General features: G+C 45.2%; 1 protein-coding gene across 5 annotated transcripts in view; it reads right to left on the reverse strand.

Annotated features, from left to right (window-relative positions):
• Positions 1-11,676: 11,676 nt before the first annotated feature.
• TMEM260 (transmembrane protein 260) overlaps positions 11,677-20,318 on the reverse strand; it is a 34,654-nt gene continuing 26,012 nt past the window's right edge. For 2 of the 5 annotated variants that reach the window (XM_049828549.1, XM_049828553.1), the window contains 10 exons: positions 19,234-19,274; positions 18,778-18,861; positions 18,297-18,414; positions 17,953-18,116; positions 16,613-16,784; positions 15,461-15,609; positions 14,418-14,594; positions 13,804-13,857; positions 13,278-13,368; positions 11,677-12,200 (listed from right to left, as the gene is read on the reverse strand). In XM_049828549.1, coding sequence (XP_049684506.1) covers positions 11,931-12,200; positions 13,278-13,368; positions 13,804-13,857; positions 14,418-14,594; positions 15,461-15,609; positions 16,613-16,784; positions 17,953-18,116; positions 18,297-18,414; positions 18,778-18,861; positions 19,234-19,274 — 1,320 coding nt within the window. In that variant the 3' untranslated portion in view covers positions 11,677-11,930. Of the gene's footprint in view, positions 12,201-13,277; positions 13,369-13,668; positions 13,858-14,417; positions 14,595-15,460; positions 15,610-16,612; positions 16,785-17,952; positions 18,117-18,296; positions 18,415-18,777; positions 18,862-19,233; positions 19,275-20,318 lie in introns of those variants that run through there. The other 3 variants (XM_049828551.1, XR_007509584.1, XM_049828552.1) reach the window with 3 other exon arrangements.

A 20,318-nucleotide genomic window follows, 5' to 3' on the forward strand; every position in this document is an offset into this window, starting at 1 on the left:
ATCTTCCCCAGCCACGTCCCTTAGCTTCCAGTAATTAGTACTTTAGAGATGCCTTGAGCCAGGCTTTTGCATTTAAGACCATCCCCTCTATATTTTGGCTCCATGTCATATCTGATGTCTGTGGAGATGCCAATTCAGACACTACAAACACTGAAGAGGCCGACCAGCCACAGGAGCGTGCAGTACAGGTGGCTGTGTGAGCAACGCACGGGCAAGGATGCCCACCTGCACAAAGGCAAAGACAGACCTCCCAGCGTGGCTCTTGGTGCGGTTTATCCTTGCACACCGTTCATCACCCATGGGTACCACTCACAGGCGCAAAGCTCTGCTTCACCTCTGCATCCTTGGACAGCCCTTTGCATCTGCAGGGATAGCTGATGAATTTCCTCCAGGCTAGTGCTACAGCAACGTGTCTCAACGGAAAGCAACATGCAATTTTGGAAAATATTTCCTGTCACCTGGTGAAACCTGAGCTCCAGAGGAGACCAGAGGAGCATTTATGCACGCACTCCTGAGTTTCTCCTCTGTTTCTCGGCCACCAGGATGAATCAGGACGTGCCACTCACTTCTCCCAGGTATTCTGAGCTGGGCTGTTCTGCTGCCTGCTCAGCGCACACCTTCACCGTAGTCCTAGGCAGCTCTCAGCACAGCAAGCCTTCCTCGGAGAGACCGGGAGGCGGTCACGTGTGACAGGAGGGACTCACAAAAATTGCCTTTGCCTCATTGCTGACCACAGATCACTTACTCTTCTTACGCATTAGCTAAGACTTTCCCTCCCTGGACTCTCGGTACATCACTCCCTCCCGCTCAGTCTCTGCTCTGGCCACTTATCGCAGTACTCAGGGCAGGCACCCTCCTCTTTCTTCTACCCTTGGGCACCACCTTGCACAGGAGAAGGTAGTTTCTTGGTGCCACTAAATAAAATAACAGAGGGGAAGATTCTTTTTTTGCCATGCGTAGCAGCTAAGCCCATGCAAAGTTAGTACAAGGCTTTGCCATGGCACAGAGCAGTTGAGAATAAGGCCAAAGAAATCAGCTTATTTTGTCCACTTAAAAAACCAGCTCAATTGGTCCATTGCAACTTATTCCTGCTGTTTCTATTCATATCTTTTCTTCTAGACAGCTGCCAACTGATGCTGCATGTTTGCTGTGAGTGGAATATACCAGCAGGCTTGAGCTCTAAAATGTTGTTTTAGTCATATTTCAATATTTAGCTTATACACATGTCTATATAAGGCGTGGTTTTTCACAACCTTGTACACCAAGAGAGCTAAACAGTGTTATCTGCTTGTGGTCAGAAAATGCAAATTGCTGCTGCAGAAGGGTTTGCCACCTTGTGTGGGATTTCCTACACTGCAGATGCCCGCGCCTGAGCTGGCAACCTGGGCTCCCTCCAGCGCTGACCAAGAGAAGGAGATCCCCGACCATGGGATCCCCCCGATCTCCCTGGGATCGCTGCCTTGGGATGGGATGAATCATTCTGTGCTGTGCTGGCTGGGATGCAGCCTGGTCCCCTCCCAGGAGAGGCTTCCCTGGGCTGCTGGGGAGAAAGAAGGCTGAGCTGCAAAGGGGATCCTGCAAGGGGGGATTTGGAGAGGTGCCTTCATGCTCCCGCCCTGGAGACCCAGGCAGGAGGCAGGTCAGGATATGTCCCATTTTCCATGAGACATCAGTAAAGCAGAGGAAACAGATGCAACCACATGAAATTCAAGGGAAACCTGCACAGATGTGAAGTTACTATTGCAGGGATGTGCTGACCTTCCAGAGTCACCTTCCAACCCGAGCTGGACATGACTGGAAACCATGGAAGGGTTTCCATCTTGTACCTCAGGGTCAGGGCAGGAGTGGGAGAGCAGCTACATGGGGGGGGGTCCTAGCAGACAGGAGTGGTAAGGTAGTTTGGGGGAGTGTGGGCCAGCAATGGCAACTTGGAGACAAGCCATGTTAGCAAAATCCTCATCCTCTCCGCCATCTCCCAGCATGATGCTCGTGATCCTGGAGAAGACCATGAGGCAAGTAAACTTATTTTTATTCTTCCTATATTTTTGTATTTTTCTGCTCTAGTAATAGAGGACTGGGAAATATATCTACCTGCCCCCATAAGGACCTCAAATCTTGTTTGCAGTGGTAGGTAAAGGTACATAAGACATTTTGAATAGCCACTAGCTAAATCAAAAATAGTCCTGAGACACCAAAACCATTCCTATATTTAGGCTGATTTCAGGACATTTCAGCCACAAGAAATGCATTAGAAATGTACCATAAAAAAAAAAAAAAAAAAAAAAAAAAGGCAAGCAAATTTATAATTATTGTGATTTTGTATTTTCAGAATTTAGGTCTGAAAATTCAGGCGTGGGTTTTTTTTAAACAAAATGCATGACTTCCCATTTTGAACAGACAGTTTCCATTTTAAAATGGATCTATAAGGAAGAAGACTGTGAAACCAAAAGGCTCAAATAATCCTCCACATGAGGCAAACCATTTCACTGCTGGCTGAATGGAGCAACACAAGGAAATGTTTCAACGACAGAAAAAATGACCTAGTCTAATCTAAACTGACTGCCCTCCAAACCCAATAATTTCCAGAATTCCCCCTTGCCATTGCCATGTGAGTGGTAGAAATACCCACCACCATCAACCAGACCTGGATAACTCGGTGGGAGCTGGACAGCCTTAGACACCGGGACATCCACCTTGGCTAATGCTGGAGGAAGAGGTGCAGAGGGAAGGTCTCCGATGAAGGATGTGGACAGGCTGATGAGAACGCTTTGCCGGAGCACGGGCCCTGGTGTCGTGAGCTTGTGGAGAGAAACCAGCCTCTTCTGACCAAGGGAAGTGGACACAAAACCTCCCTGTAATGGGTTCAGTCAGTCTCCATGGCTTTTACTCCCTCTAAGAGGAAAAGGAACTACCTGCCAGCAGGCTTACAGGGAAGGCACTGCTGAAAATTTCCAACATATTGGATGAAACTCCACCACATGGAAGGGCAAGAGCAGCCTTTCCTCCTCCTCTGCCCCTGCACCTCCAGTTTTGGGGGTCTCGCGTCAGTCACAACAGAATAGCAGCACCCATTGCTTTCCTGCCTCATGAGAGCTGTGGGTTTCCACTTCTCACCAGTCTCAATCTTGGTAGAAGGTGTGGGAGGCATTTGGGGTCTGAGGGGACAACCTCGCCAACCCAACAACAATTGCACAATGGCTTGGGATTGCAAGAATTCTTGGCTGCTTTCTTCTTGTAGAGATCTACAAGTAGATCTCAGACCCTACCAGCCTGGATTGGGGGACTCGGTGATCTCTGTCCCTAAAAACAGAGTCAACAGAGGTCCAGGACAACTTGCTCTTGCAGGTCTTGTAGGCACTACTACGGGTTATGTGATTAAACAGCAGCACTGAGTTTGCAAAGCTGTCAATCCCGTACCTTTCATCAGCACTTAATTCACACACACACACACACACAAAAAAAACCCCAAAACCCACAAAAAACAAACAAACAACCGTACTAGCCCTTAAAAGCTTTGGAGCTGCATTTCTCATGGCTGCAATAATACTTACTTGCAATATGGACTCTAGCTGCTTTTTATGTAACTGCTGCTCTTAATCAGCTCAGTATTAGCAGCTGTAACCTGCTCTTGCTTGATTTATTTTATTTTATTTCTAAAACAAACATAGATTTACAATCTCTCTGATTTCCCAGCTTTTATTCCACTCCACTGAGGCGCTTTAAACATCTCATTTATCTCCCATACGTTGGGAAATTACAACCCCCTCCTCTCCAAAACAAACAAGCAAGAAAAAAAACCTCCAGCTAAAATCTACACAGTTGGAAAGTGTTGATTTAAACAATAACCCTGAAACAAGATAGGGAGAGACTAGAACATGAAAACAGACTTTTTTTTTTCCTTGCACAGATTGAGCTCTGAGGTTGTTTGCATCAAATGTTGACTTGTTCCAAGGCAGCATCTATTTATATGTTGTGAAACTGGAAGGAAGCAGCGTGAAATATATTTTTCAGTCACTTGAGAAAGACTGCGCTGTTGCATTTGTTCTAGCACACATTTCCCTCTCCTTCCCTTCCTGCCCACTTCATCTGTACTTGGGCAAAGGGGGCTGGAAGCAGCGAGAATAATTTGAAGTATGGGGCTTTCCGAACAAGGTTTGGGTGGGAAGCACATGTTAACATTTTTTTCTGATCTGTATCATTTATGAAAAGAATTCTTCCCTAATCAGATAGATGATTTAAGGGTTATGCTTGTTCCTGACTGATGTGTTTGCTGAATACAAAGGACTGTACTTAAGAAGAATATCTATCCATTTTGCACCAGCGAAAGCAATCCTGTGCCCCAACATCCTAGTCCATTTTGCTAATTGCATGATTCATTGAATGCAAATAATAGCAGACTTTTACAAATTTTTGTTGTTTTAGACTTCTCTTAGATCTTTTCCCCATCTATCTCCTGCCCAATGCTATCATAGATTCTTTATCCTATAGTATGTGAAACTGATGGGAAACTTTATCTTCCCAATCACTATTTTGTTATATATAAACAAGCAACTCACATTTTTCCATAAATAAAAGGGACAATATTCCCCTCCTTACAGTTATCTTCAACCTTTTTTTTTTTTTTTTTTTTTTCCACTCTGTAACGACATTTTTATTTACCCACAGAAACCCACGTAAAAATACTACTGCTGGAAGATGATGCATCACCTCCCTATTAGCAGCCAAGGTTTGAATTTTTAATTCAAGATATCATCCAAACACTGAATTAGCTCACTGTACTTTAACAAGCAAACCTAGCAATTTGACAAAACAAAGCGGGCAAAACATGAAAGTCTCGTACGTACTGATGGGGTGGGGGGAATACTTCTAAATCTAAACCCTCCATTCCAGAACACATCCCCAAATGTAAATAAGCACACAAGCATGTTGCTACATATTTTTACAGAAATAATTACAAACAGCCTTATCAGTGGCAGCGAATTCGGCAACGCGCACATCATTTATCCGTTGTGCCCTCTGCTGGATAGAGCACACAAGGCAAGCGATATTATTTCCAATTAATTTTTGGCATCATCACTTGGCATCTGCTTTAGGAATGCAAAGCGTGAAATTTGTAGTAGCAGGTTTAATATTTGATCCAGCCAAAAATATTTTTGCTACAAGGACTTACCTTTGGTAGTGTTTTCCTCCCCACTCCCCCCTCCCCTGCTCCGTGTTGTTTCATTGCCACTGAGCCTTGTTTACGGTCCAAACGAAAAAATCTGCCACCGAACGCCATACGTGGTAGGAATAATTTCATGCTGTGCAAAATTTGTTTCATTTCACATCCTGTAAGAATAATTACTTAGCATAATGCCACTTAAGCTGTATTTCTAGCTGCAAACATTAAGGAAATGGTAAAAAGCTAGATCCCGGTTGGGAGAAAAAAAGGGTATTTAGGGGTCCCCAGGGTTTCTTAAAACTAGCCGCTTTTAACACCAGGGACAACAAGAAGAATTAAAATGTTATAAATGATGTCACTGAATTTAAAAACACAATAAACCCCAATATTTTAAATTATATTTGAGGTCACCCATGTGCTGGGGACCTTGATAGGACACAGCCTTCAGAAATAGAGAACAAAACACCTGGCCCATATTGCCCAAGTTGCTCATGTTTGCTGTAATTAAGTTTATATGAAGGTGACAGTTACCCAAATGGTCCTAAATCAAACAGCAAGTGAAGAAGCTGGGTCCTCCTCATGTCATGTCATTGACTCTCATTTTTATGTGATGGAAAATAGGACTCAGTAGGTTTGGAGGAAAGTTGATGTGATGGATGAGCAGGGTATACTGACCAAATATCAGCATAAGTTGTGGAAAAAAATGCCGTAGCATTTTGGGGCAGTGTGATACACAGTGCTGAAGGAGGCTCCGACCTCCCTCCTGGGCCCCCACAAGAGACAAAAATCCTCTTTCATACTTAGAATTATTCATGGTTCACTCTTACCTTCTAGCAAAACCAAACTGCAGTCTTCAATCAAATGCAAGAGTGGCATGGTCTAATTGAATTAGTTCAATTAAGTATAAGGATCAAAATTATGATAGTGGATTTAAAAAAAAATATCCAGTTTTCTTGATGCCAAACCACAGCTTGCAATCAAGTAGCAAATTCTTACTTTTTCCTTCCCAGATGTTGGCAGAAAATAATCACTTACAGGGAACTTCCCTCGAGAAGTGCCTTATTCCCCTCATTTTATAACCAGTGATGACAACACTCACGTACATCGAGCACCCAGGCTGACCTTCATCGTCCTCGAGGCCACTGGGTCTGTTCCTCACTCACCAGCAAAACCCATTTTTGCTGTTGTTTGACCAACAAGGACTTACTAATAAAATTCACTGATAACCAGTATGTTTGCATTGGGTTTGTTCAACCCAACAAAAGGCAAAATCTCAGATTTGTTGGAAGCAGGCTGTGAAGGACTGCTGGATGGATGGGGACTGTCAATCACAGCACACCATCTCCAACCAGCCTTTTGCCGGCACAAATTCCTCCAGCTCCACTCATCTGAATAAAGTTATTCCAATTTATACTCATTCCTTGTTTTTACTCTGTTTCAGAAAAGCCTTTATTGAAATGTCATGTTTGAATATAGCGGAAGTGTCAAGAGGCAGCAAGGGAGAAATAAATTTTAGGAATAAAATGGCAACAATTTGGGCATGCAAGTCCTTCTTCTGGCCTGAAACAGGCAGCAGATCCTCCCTAGGGAGGCTTTATGAGCAGCGGAGTTGTTCAGATGCCATTTTTTTAAGTGGCTTTACTGCTAAATCAAAGGACGGGACAAAAAAGGCCCCCAAAACCGTGCTCCTCTTAGGTGCTTTTTCCCCAAAGTTCAGCAAGCTTCTGCTGTATCTGACCAGCAGCGATGTGTTACAACTCTAAAATACTCAAAAGCACTCAAACGCTCCCGTAGAAGAGACAACACGTGGAGGACGCGGTGCCACCAGCACCCTCCATCCTCGCTGCGTGGCCCTTTGTGGCATCTCACAGCCACCTGGCAGGGTCAACGCCACAAGCGCTTGCTCCGGCTTCGTCGGGCAGATCCAAACGAAACAGCCTTTCGGAGGGTACTGACAACGATGTCTTCATTCCCTACCGGGAGCGGTGCAGGAGCTTTTGCCGCCTGTTTGTTCACGTAGCGCTGTGCCAAGCTGCTGGTCCTGGAAGTCGCTGGGGTACACACATGGGCATCCCAGTGGGAGATGCCATCCTTAATGTGGCCACCTTGTTTCACGAGTCCCCCATATGCAGGGGCTGGGGAACACATCAATGAGATTTTGTGCTCTCAAATCCTCAGCTCGATGTCTTCCAGGCTGAGGTGGCCCATGACCTTGTCACTTATCATGGATGAGATGCTTTTATGACCTGGCAAAAGTTTTATTCTTTATTTAAAATACACAATGGGGGAGATGGGGAGAGAGGGCAATAAGTACATCCAAATTAATGCAGCCTTTACCAAAGTCAACATTAAAAAGCAATTCACATGTGAACATCCAAGTGCCTCCACGCTGAAATATTTCCTCTCTATAAATCCCATCACCAAACCCAGGGATGACTCGAGGTCAGCCAGAATTGTCCCTGGGCATACGGAAACCTCAGCACCGCCCTCCTCGACCCTTAAGCGGTTGCAAACTATCAAGAACGATGGTGCCACCTTACAGATCATCTCCCAGGCTGCTTTCGGGAAGCCTGGCCTGGGAGCAGGTTTTGGTAACGCACGCCTACACATGTAAGACACGTGGATTTCAACTGCATTTCAGGACGGATCGCCCTGTGCCACGTCTGGCTCCCTGACTCTCTTTTAAAAAGCAAATATAACTTGCCAACATCCTCACGAAGGACAAGCCCAACAATTTAGCAGTTGCCTCTTTTTTTTTTTTTTTTTCCCCTAATTTTTTTTAAATACCGCATTGAATCCCAACAGGATTTGGGGGTTTTGTTTTAATGGCGAGGCAAGAATTTGCTGATCCTCCCCGTGGCGAAGTTACTTTCAAGTCAGTGAAAGTTCTTGGCCCGCGATGAAAAGTCTTTGCCAATTAGCGCTCAACAACTTCAATTCATCCCTCCTGGTTCAAGATGAGTAGGAACCTAATAAGGCTGCGATAAAAGGGCAAAAGGCACCGAGTACCCAAAGGGGATTAATGGGCTCTTCCATTTATTTGTCTTCCTAACAGCTGAACTGTTACAAGTATTGACGGTCTTCAAACGGCCCGGGCGCCGGGGTCTCCAATGGCCATCTCCAGCTCCCCGGCCCCGAGGGGCAAGGGCTTCCCCCTGGGCGATGCCAAAACCAACAAAGCCCCAGGGATCAGGTAATGAAACTTCGGCTTCCCCCCGCCCGAGCCCCCCTTCTTTGAGATTTATTTACTGGCAGCTGACAAGGGGCAAATTCAGCTGGAATTGTGTAGTCAAGGCCCTGTCAAGCCTTCAGAGGCACCCTTATGTCGAATCACCTTCCTGACTGGCATGTCGCTGAAAAGCCCTCGGCGCTGGTCCTTAACAGCTCCCGACAGCACAAAGGACACTCCAGACAGATGCCTACATGGCATCCTGCAGCATTTTAAAAGAGAATTAGTGGTTTTAATTATGGTCGTCGTATGAAAGGAAACCATGCAAGCTCGGCAGGAGACCTTTGATCAAACCCTTTTGCTAGCACAATGCCGCGGAACTGTGACTATTCCTAGCAAGGGGCCTTTTCTCGCTGAATGACTCACCAGTGATCTTTGAATGCAGACAAGTTCCTCGCCCTCCCTCTTCATTAGCGAGCATTTCTATACAGGCCCTATATAGTGCGCGGAGTCTCGGAGCTATACAATGGGGGGGAAAAAAGAATCCCTACAGATTCTGGCCTCTACTTAGGAAGTGCTGAAGGACTCTGAGTGACTTTATTCATTAAAACAGGTTGCTATTAATTAACTGTCATAATAAAATAAAGAACTATTATTTGCATTTCTTAGTGCGCTCCCTTTAGTAATATGTATAAAAGATGCTTGTAACAAAAATGAATTTATAAGGGAGAAAAAACCCTCAGAAGTCTTTTTTTTCCTCCCCTCCCTTTATTTTTTTTTTTTTTTAAGGTCTAGGCAGCAGGAGCCTGACTAATTATTAGGACCAGTTTTGCAAGAGAACAAATAGAGGTAAAACACAAATATGAAAGTAATTAGGAAAATGCAAAATCCTGTTTACTTGGCAACCGATTCATGCAACTGAGACTAACGAAGAGCAAATCAGCTTTGCTTGTTTGATAAACTTAAGGGTGCCACCTAAGAGGAGCTGATAAAAATTAAACTGCCAGCATCCCTCAGCGCTGCCTTTTAGCGAACAGGCTCAGAAACAGCCACGCAACTGCTTCGTCTACAAGCACCAGCAAATCTCATTTGAACAGATTCAGGGGGAGGAATTTTGTAACTTCCATCGCTGTTAATATTTTCCCCTTTGCGATCGGCCGTCAGGGATGTCTTTGAGCTGAACACCCAGCATGGACACCCATATCACACCTGCCCGCGATTCATACGGACACGGCAGACGTGAACGGCACTGTTGCAACCAGTTCTGCTTTGCTCCCTAAAAAAGCATCACGTTTCCCCTGCTCTTCACACCTAGGAAGGCTTTGCCAGCGGGAAAGTTCTCCTTGTAGTTTGCATTGCTGCTTATTACGATATATGACGATACGTTACTCGACGTGGGCTGCAGGCTGGGATACCTTTGTCCAGCCCCTCTTTTCTCCTGAGCAGATAGTGGAATCCACAAAAGCTTCCAATTATTTCAAGACTATGCAGCTAAGGAAGGGCATCTAATCAAGATAAAGAAAACCCTCGGCTCAGTATATTTGCTTGAATGGATTTTCAATAATGCAGGTAACAAAAGCATTCAAAAATTGGATTCCTAATGCTTTTCTGCTAGGCTGAAGGACTGATTTTGAGAAAGGAGAAGAAAGCCGACCCTGAGAAAGCTGCATGGAGGAATGTATGATATTCCCCCACTCTGTACAAACACTTCTGCGGGGATTGAGAAAAAGGAAGAGATTTAAGTGAGGCACGGTCGACCTGAAATGTAGTCAATTACAACACAAAGAGTTAAAATGACACCCCTGAACTGCTCCTCTTCCTCCCTTCCCCTCCGCTTTGTGGCTTTGCAACCCCAGAAGCCATAGTTTTCTTTCTTTTTGTTGTTCATTTCTCATCTGCTGTTTGTACAGCAATCATTTATAGAACTAACAGGGGGAATTGCTACGGAAAGCATACTATGAAAATAAATCAGAATGAGAGGGAGGAAAATAAAGGATGTTATTTTGCAACTGGAGTTAGAGATTCCTAGACAGCAGCTTGATTTTTATACAGGGAGCATTCAATGAAAGTCAGTCTGGGAAAACCAGCACTTGGAGAGAACAACAAAAGTAGTCTCCTTTTAAAAGGATCTATTAGGATTAGTAGCCATGCAAGCCTAAATCTGCACCTACACGCACCTCAAACTATAGACCAACAGAGCACCCACATGTAACACCCCTCGTTCCTGCACACATCCTGATCTGCTCCTCCAAACCTCTGGGAAGCTTCCAGAGTTGCCACTTGATAACGTGATCTTTACAGAAGTATGTCTGTCTTCTCCGAAAATTCTACTAGTCCAAATGAAAACCTGGCCCGGCAGCAATTTGTCTCCTACAGAACGCTGGGCTGAGATCTCACAGAACCACAGACCAAAGTATGAAAATTTAGATGAACACAACTTTCCAGTAACAATACCAGAGGTTTGGGTCTGGTTTAAGCATTTGAAGTACATGTTAATTGACAACATTTTGAAAAACATGCTATTTTACGTCTTTTCTTTGAAAACAAGTAGCTGAGCTCTTGTTAACCAAGTTGCTTGGCTCTTGGGGTAGATTGAAAAGCAGGATGGATTCACACTCTATTCTTTTGGTCAAAGCCCCCAACATCTCTAAAATTGCAGTTCTGGCATCCCCAGTACCTGCGAGGACGTGGCAGAGCAGGTGAGCATTATGGGCTCGCACGGAAAGAGGCCGCAGCGCAGATGCCACGAGCCACAGGGACAGCAGTGTCCAGGGGAGCTGCTCTCGTGTCCCCCCCCCCCGGCGCAGGGTCTCGGCACCACGGTCCCTCTACCCCAGGTGAAGGCGATGCAGGAGATGCCACGCTGCTGCCTACAGAGTCACGGTGCTCTGCAAGGGAAAATACACCAAGTTGCTTCCTCGCTCTTGGAAAAGTAGAGCAATGAAGTCTATCCCAACGTAAAATCCCAGTGTAACAAAAATAACCATCCTGGCAAAGCCAGAAAGAGCTGGGTTGGTCTCTACCTACCATCCCACGCCGGGAGGACATCGTGTCTGCAGCACCCCTGGGCACAGAGCACATCCAAAACAGCAAACGATCAGCCTCCTGCGAAGGGCACTGTCCCGCATGCTTGTCCTGATGGAAACCTACCCAACCGTGCTGCTCCATGACCACAAAAACACAGAGACACAGCACAGCTAAAGAAAAATGGCTGTAGAAAACAGTAACAGAAGAAACATTTAAGGCTAAATACATTTTTTGCATCTATAAAGGAAGCCGCGTTCATTAAAAAAACCAACCAAACTTCACGGTACAACAGATTCAGAGGTTTCTTTTAAAAGAAAACTCTCATTTTGGAAACCCAGTATTTTATTTAGTGATGAGATTTTTTTCCCCATAGACAAAACAATACAATCAGTTCATTTGGCAACAGCAATCATAGATCAGTACGTTCCTGCGGAGGCAATCACACTTGATTTTCTCTCCACTGCCATTTTTGTCGCCTTTTAAAACCATTCTCACGTTGTCAAGGAGTAATTCAGGTTTTAAGTCCTGACTTCCAAATTTCAGCACTTCACCGGGCGGGTGGAGGACTGGGTGCTACCCAGCTCCCTGCCTCAGATCTTTCATTTTCCTCAGCCCCTGCAGCTCTTTCTTCAGGTGCCTCACAGCCTGCAGAATATCCTGCCGCTGGGGATCGTCCTCCACTTTCTCAGTGTACAGAAGGAAATGTTTCACAGTTTCGGAGAGCAACGTTTCGGGATCCACATCCACCCGATGGAGACGCAACATCCTCTCGCAGGCGATGGCGTAGTTTTTGTGCCAGTTCACCGGGTGATTTGGATGAGAGTTGACAATTTCTTTGTACGACTGTTAAAGGGACAAAAAAAAGGGGAGGAGGGGGGGAGCACACAAATTAATTGAACGAAGGGGACCAACAGCTCTTAACAGTGCTTCAAAATTGCCCATAAAGGAACAGATGCTATTTAGATGTCCAAGTCCAGAGTCGGGGCATTTCTGTAACTCACTCTGTGTTTGCCATGTGATGCACAATAGCGTGAATCAGAAATCCAAGGGGGGCTGAAATGTTTCCCTTCCTACAACAGCTGTTTGTTTAGAAACGTTACAGATGATCGTGATAACCCCGCTGCACGTTATGTGCTTCCCCAAGAGAGCTGTTACACCAGGCTGGGGAAAAAAAGAGATTTAACTGCCGTGCCTGGGAATACATTTACTCAATATTTCAGGAGATCAGGACACCTTCCACAGAACTTAAGCAGTCTGTTGACTTGAGTAGGAATATTCAGAAGTTCAACAGCAGGCACGCGCCCGAGAACTTTGCGGAACAGCAAAAATCACAGCAAAACGGGCAAGAGTTGAAAGGCAACTATTTGTTGACTCTTTGCCGGGGTATGAGACACTCCTCCTCTTTGCTGACACACATTGATCATTTTGTGCATCTGTTGGCATCTCAGGCAGTCCAGTATTTCAAGAGGTACCTACACCAGCTTATGGGTGTTATTCTTTGGTGTGAAATGCAGCAGAATTAATTTGCAGCGAGAAGACTGTTGGATTTTACACTTGCTGGCTCAGATGCATGACTGTGTAATGACAGAGGGGACAAGTGCATAGAGGGGACTTCAGGACAAGCAATCTCTTGGCATGGCTTTGTTGCCCAGCAAACAGACAACATAACTATAGCAAAAGCAGGGTGTTGACTGGTTAGCGTTTGGCATCCTCCATGACTGAGGGGGCAAGTAGGAATGGATAAAATCCCTGAACAAATCTGCTATGTTCCTGGTTTGGATAAACGAAGCAGAATGCAGACTACAAGACTGCTGACCTACATGGGAACACCCTTATTTCTACGGAACTGAAAAATTAAAAAAAAAATTAAAAAAGGACGGAAACTGCAGGGATCATTCATAACCAAAATATATGACTTACTGTGTATGCAAAGGTGTAAAGTTGTGATTTCACTTCTGCAGTCACACTGGCAGTTTCTGCAAGGTCAAATATAAAGAAAGCTGTTTTCATCCTAGAAAAACAAGAAAAACTTCCATATAATAACTGCTGAACATAACCAGCTCACATCACATGGTTATACACATCTTCAGTATGTCCATACAGCTCTTCAATTTTACGGGACAGTACACCAGCATCCCCATTCAAGTCATCAGCGATACAAATTTCTCTCCATGATGTATTTTCTCACCCTATGTCCCAACTTCTCTCTGCTCCTTCGAGATACTTCGAGCAGAACATTTCAGTGAACAAAACAACCACTTTCCTGAAGGATTTGCCAGAGGCCATGCATGCTTCATCTCATTCTGCCAACCTTTTCCTTCCAAAGCTTGGCACATTTAGATCCAATAAGGCCATGCACCATCAAGCTGCCCATTTTGGTGTGTATTTCCACGCCAGTGAGTTGGCATCACCCACCGGCTGTTGGAAGGGAGCAAAGGAGCATCACCTGGCTTGCCACATCTCCTCATTGGCGACAGCTTCCCAGGAAGAGGGCTTGAAACTAAATGGGAATGAGATATAAAATTCAGCCATCAGATGCATGTCACTGTGTTTCACCCACCGTGCAATCAACCCTTCTAACCCAGGCAGCTACAGACCTCCCAGGCAGAAGAAAACCCGTCATGAAGCCTATATGGCTCTGACAGCAGGGAATTCAGCTGATACTCAGTCATTCATAAAACTTTATTCCTCTCCCTCCATAGAAGGAGCCTCTGGTAGTGTTTCACAGCACCCTAGCTATCCTCAAAGGAAGAGATGCTTTTTACCATCCATCACAGTTTAGTCTGTGACATTTAAAGCTTTGGATGTCCCAAGTCCTTAATGTTTTTTGGCTCCTGATCAAGTTTTAAGATCAGAATTGGACCTGATACTTGACTAGAAACGTCCTCTCTATTTTTAACACCAATAAAAATACCACATGCGGATTTATTATATGTTCCAGAACACGAAACATGATGACGACGGCTCATGTTTAATTTCTCTAACACTGCAATGAACGTGGGTATGCTGCTGGCAGAAGAATGATGAGCGGGAAGGAGCAGAGTCGCCTCTGCCTCGTACCTGCCGTAGTCTTCAGTCCAGTTATAGAGATTTCTTGTAAGATGAATCCACTTTCCTGGGTCAAACATAACGTCGGAAGGAACCAACTTGTCACACGTACCCCACGGCCAGAGCGAATAGCTCCTTTTCCAGGTTGAGTCACCTTCATGAAGACCTATGCAGACAAACACTTCCTTACTGCCAAAAAAAACAGAGAGAGCAACTGTGAAGCTATGCCAGAGACCGTGGCCCACCCCACATGCTTGAGCAAACCACGTACTTTCTGTGGCACGGATGCCCATCCAGACCGTTTCTCATCAGCAAGGACATGTCTTTGGGTCAGTCTGTGTCTCTGTTTCGGCAAAACAGCTCTCCTGCTGCAAGCAAATACTCCGTCTGGCATTGCACATCTTGTGCAGCCAGCACAGGAGACACATCCTCTCCCCTACGTTGGACCTCACCAACATGCCAGAAGCCATAGGAGAAGCCCATTTTCTTCCCGACGGCACCTGGCAATGCTCTTCTGCCTACCCACACTCGCGCGGCTCACCCTGGCTAGTCTAAATGCAGATGCTATTCTTATTCATGTGAGTATCTAATCCTTTCTCCACTCTTACTAAGCTATTTTTATATGATGATTATTCCTGGAATACATTCATTCTATGCTAATCAGTTGGCCACAATGTTCATGAAGGAGAAGCAGCAGCAATTTGCTCTCCAACCGTCGTCATTTTGAGTACACGGGAATGTTCCTTTTTTTGTGATGAATTGTTATCAACAACAGCAACAAAAATAATCAGTAAATACTCTCTGCCGATCACCTTCTTATTTTTCCTTCCTAAAAACCAAACCAACCTCAAAACAACAAGCAACATTATATCCGGATGGAGTTACTTCTGCATAGATATTTCCTTTAATTGCAGAAATAATCTCACCACCGGGGAGGAACTCAGTGGAGAAAATTGGTCTTTTGGATGCAGTACCAAGCTGTTCCATAAACAATTTCAAGAAAAAAAACAGTCGGAAATTTTAGGAAAGCTGTTACATATGAAAGAAGTGCTTACTGTTTATTTACTTTGAGGAAACGATGGAGATTAAAAACAAGTGTCCCATCAGGTAATACTCCTTCCACAGGATTCCACCGGTTCCCAGGAAAATAAACGCCAGGTAAATGCTTTGCCAGTTTGGGTAAGTACCATTCATAAGTCATCATCTATCATGAAAAATATTATCATAATTAAAACAAGAAGCAAAGTTTTCTTCCATTTTACATCCAGAAGAAATGGTTTCTGCAGGAGTAATGACTCTATTTGCCCAGTAAAGTCATCTCCCATTTCAGCAATGGTCTGGGACCACATCACCAGACCAGGTCACCAGTGATTTCTGATCAGAGGCACATGGTCCTCACCGCTGAGTGGGCAAAACTCTAAGGAAACACAAAATAGCTACTGCTGGTAAGAGACGCAACAGGGCTTGGGTTTGGTTAAATTTGAAGCGTTGGGTTTGGGGTTTCCCAACAAGTCACAAACTCTTGTTGCAAAGCCAAATGCAAGGACTGACGTGGCAGTGGAAGTGTAGGTGTCCCCTTCTGTGAGGGGGGGTTTCTTCTCCTATTTCTCAGGAAAAAAGGAAAGAGTGCAAACACCACCCAGGGACACACAGCACCTTTGTTTTAATGTGAAAAACAGAGGCAAAAGTCTGCAAAACTACCTTTGGGGGACAAAGATAACAGAGAGGAAGCAGGGAATGAGCCTCAGCATGGTAAAGCCCTTGGGAGAAACCCCAAAACCCCATCACCCTCAGGGCAACTGCTGACCTGCTGCCCTCCAGGCTGTTCCCAGAGGCATTCTGCTGCCCCAACATCTGTATTTCAGGGCAACCGCAGAAAAGAGCAGGGACAAAGCTTCCTCAGCAAGGCAAACATCAGCCCTGTGCCACATCTGGACATCTGCCGTGATGAAGGACTTGGGCTTCCCCTTCTCTCTACCCGCTATTGTCTCCCTGTTGGCTTTTTGGGCCTGAATGGGACTTGCACATCACGTTCCGTCCCAGAGCTACCCACAACCCTTTAAAAAAAATAAATTTTATTTATTTCTGCATCATGAGTTTTATTTTAACAAAGAGAACCCCTCAAGGAGAGAAAGGAACAACTGAACTTTTGCTTCTTATTTTTAAATCTGCCTGTTGCCTCTTTTAATATTACTTTCTGAACCTACCTCCTGGTCCACTAAGGTGATATCCGGCCTCATCCCTTCACAATAATGTACATAACGAAGAGCATTCCCAGGCAAGTCTCCTCTTAGCAAGATCACTGCACTGGTGGGCATAGAGGACAGCAGATTCCTTGCAAACTTATCAACAACGTAGTTGTTGCTTTGATCACAAGCACTTAAGAGAACAGATAAAAAACAGTATTTTAAAAACAGGTATTTGAATCACTTTGCATATCTTCAGAACAATTTTATGCAACAGGCATCCACAGGAGAAGTCCACCCTGGTCAGATCTTGCTGAAAATCATCATCTCCATTTGCAGAGAAACCGAGATATAGAAATGAATCATTTAGACTACAGTCCCCCAGAAACCAGCACCAGAGACATAAGCCACTACAGTTTTGCCAAAATACACACTCATTGCACGCCTTCACCCTCATTCTAATTTTTTCTTGGGCTAAACCTAAAGACTTACTAGTCGGTGCTGGAAATGCCAGCATAACAATGGTTCTGTAAAGTATTTGAAATCCTCCCCATCCTTTTAATTAAGCATTAAAAAGCCAAGTTTTTCTAGCATCAGGCAGAAGTAGATTTACATTACCTGAGATTAGGTCCTTTTCCTTACACAGCTGTGTGCGCACACACTCCAGATATGGATTCAAGGAGAGGACACTCCATGACATGGCTCAGGACATGAGTTATGGCTGGCTCACCTATGGACCAGCCTTTGGGAAAAGATGTGTGCGAAGGAAGGATTCCCGAGTATGAAGGCTACGCTTCGTTAGTCAAACTCTACCGGATCATCCCTGCTGCTACTACACTGATTCTTACCCAAACCACTGCAGAGTCTTCAGCGTGGTTATGGGATAAGGAAGCCCTATACTACAGATCTAACTCTTCAAAAAGGAAAAAAAAAAAAAAAAAAAAAAAAAAAGAAAAACCCCAGGGCACAAGGAAACCTGAAGCAAAGCAAGGGAAGGAGAAGGTGACTGTTCAGGTCAAATGAATTCTGCAAACCTCCTTAGGAAATAAAGCACAGATTTACGAGTTTCTTTCATTTATAAGTTTACATATCTACAGAGTTTTCTTCCTGCAAACTACACGACACCGCCATTTTACAGCCTGGAGTTGGTGCTTGATGATTTTGAGGGAGATCAAAGAAGGGAGCCCTGCAGGCTGTGACCATGTAAGCTTAGCTGGGATGCGACAACACCCTTTCCCACGTCAAGACAAGGGCAGAAACCCCAGCAGCAGGGTGAGGAAATTTACAGCAGCACCCCAACCGCACGGCACCCCGCAGCCCCACGAGGCTACACCAAGACAAGTGCCCGGGGGATTCGTTACCTGTAATTTGCCCAAACTTGAGAAGAGACAAGAGCGAGAGCGGAAAGCCACTCCAGCCACGGCAGCGCCCGGCTGCCCTCCAGCACGCTGCTTCCCACCGAAGCCAGCCCCAGCCCTGCCAGCACAGCCACCACGGCACTGCTCTGCAGCCAGAATCGCTCCACCTAGGAAACAAAACCCCAGAGACGCTATTTCTGTTTCCCCGGCTAGAAGGAAACAGAATAAGTGGCCGTATTTTTGCGCCTTGCGCAGCTTTCAAGACAGCCACCTGCTCCTGAGTAGGTGGGTTTAAGGCTTCTTCCGAAAATTAACACGGCAGAGCAAATTTTTGGAGTGCAACTTACCACGCCCAGAAACAGAGGTTTTGTAATATCCAAATTTGCTCTCCAAGCGAAGAAAAGGGAATAAAGACAGAGCATTCCAGTGAAAAGCCAGATCACGGGTGATTTCTGCTGCTTTGTCCTATTAAAAAAATAACATAGTGGCAGGATGAAAAAGGAGACAAAAGTTATATGTGCTTGAAACCCACCATCTCTCTGCATACCTAAATGCATTTAATACAAGGAGCTGATGAGCCTTTCTTTACCTTTGTAATTTATGAGACTTCTGTTTTCAAAGCACAAAACCATCAGGATTTCAAGACTTTTTAAGCTTGCCATCTACAAAGCCACTGGCTTACCAGGAGCAGGGATATTTCGCTCTTAATTAATACATGACCACAGCCAACTGCTGAAATTTTTGCACCAGCAAGCAGAAGGCAAAGAAAGCTGCCCATGCAGCCAGTAAGAAAATGCACATCGGAGCAAATATTCTCCTCCAACTTACGGCAGTGCTGTGCTCACACAGGCCACGAGTGCCAGGGCGAGGACGGGAAGGGAGAGCTCCGACTTCATCTGCGCCAGCTGAAAACTGCGGAGAAATTAGTGCATGGATGCGTCATCCCCAAATCGCCCCTTGCACTCAATTAAAGTGTCAAGAGAAGCAGGGAATAAGCACAACATAACATATTCCCATTCTGCTGTGATTAAGTCTACCAGAAATGGGAACAAGCTCGGTTTACGTGTCAGGATTTTGAATGAAAAATCGCTGGGGAGGGGGATCCAGCATTTTTCCTCCAGTGGGGAAGACAGACGGACAAGCGTGCTGTCCCTGCCCCAGACACGCATGGCCCCAGCTCTGGACCAAGCCAAGGAAAGGCAGGACAGGAGCCACTTTGGCCAAAATGCCAGCAGCAGCAGCAGGTTTCTCTCCACTAAAAGGCACTGTCAAGATTTTACTCACACCAGCATCTCTCTCATACTGGATCCTGTCTCGGACTTGGCCTAGATTAAAAAGAGAGAAAACCCATGAGAAACCCACGCGCTGCTTGCCATATCACTGGGGCAAGGAAAAGTCTTTTCGTTTTCTGTTTGCAGAGCTCTGAGCATGCAGGGTTACTCAAAACCCCTTCAGGTGGTACCCCAAGGTGACAAGGGAACAAGAATTGCTTAAACAACAAAAAGACAACAAACTCTGCTCAAACCTTCACTGCAAGATCTCCTCCCACGTTCTTGTGCCACTGTGCAGGATTTACCACCTGGAACAGCATTTTTTCAAGGTGCTACCAACCCATTACTCTCCAACTCAAGCACATCATATGGTTTAGCTATGATCTCCACTATATCACAGAATCACAGAATCATTTAGGTTGGAAAAGACCTTTAAGATCATCGAGTCCAACCGTAAACCTCACACTGCCAAGTCCACCACTAAACCATGTCCCTAAGCATCATGTCTACACATCTTTGAAATACCTCCAGGGATGGTGACTCTACCGCTTCCCTGGGCAGCCTGTTCCAACACTTGACAACCCCTTCAGTGAAAAAATGTTTCCTAATATCCAATCTTAACCTCCCCTGGCGCAACTTGAGGCCGTGTCCTCCTGTCCTGTGTCTGCACGGTGCAATTATTTTCTGGGACATCTCCCCGCAGCCTGAGACAAGCACGTGGGTCTCAATTCCTGCTTGGCTACCAGACTCGCCCCTGTCTCCTCTGCCCTGATGGAGGCAGAGTTGTGTGAGATTTATATAAGATAGATGAGAATTTTTATTGCAGAGACTTGCAATCCATGGCACAAGTCTGGGAAAGAAGAGATGCTCGGCGGAGGTAAGGAATTACCTTCATAGGTGCTTGTTGGAAAAGTGGTGGCTACCAGATAGAAGATATGGTAAACAGATCCAGGAGGTCTGGAAGGAGTATTTAATCTCAGTAAAAATGGAATAGTTAATTGCATTCAAGAATTAAGTAAAAAATAGAAGTGTTAGAGGATGGAGAGCCAGCCCACAGCTCCTGAAGCACCACTGCTACCTCTGTTTCTTGCAGAGCCC

Source organism: Accipiter gentilis, chromosome 25 (assembly GCF_929443795.1).
Source record: "Accipiter gentilis chromosome 25, bAccGen1.1, whole genome shotgun sequence".
NCBI classification, from domain to species: Eukaryota; Metazoa; Chordata; class Aves; order Accipitriformes; family Accipitridae; genus Astur; species Astur gentilis.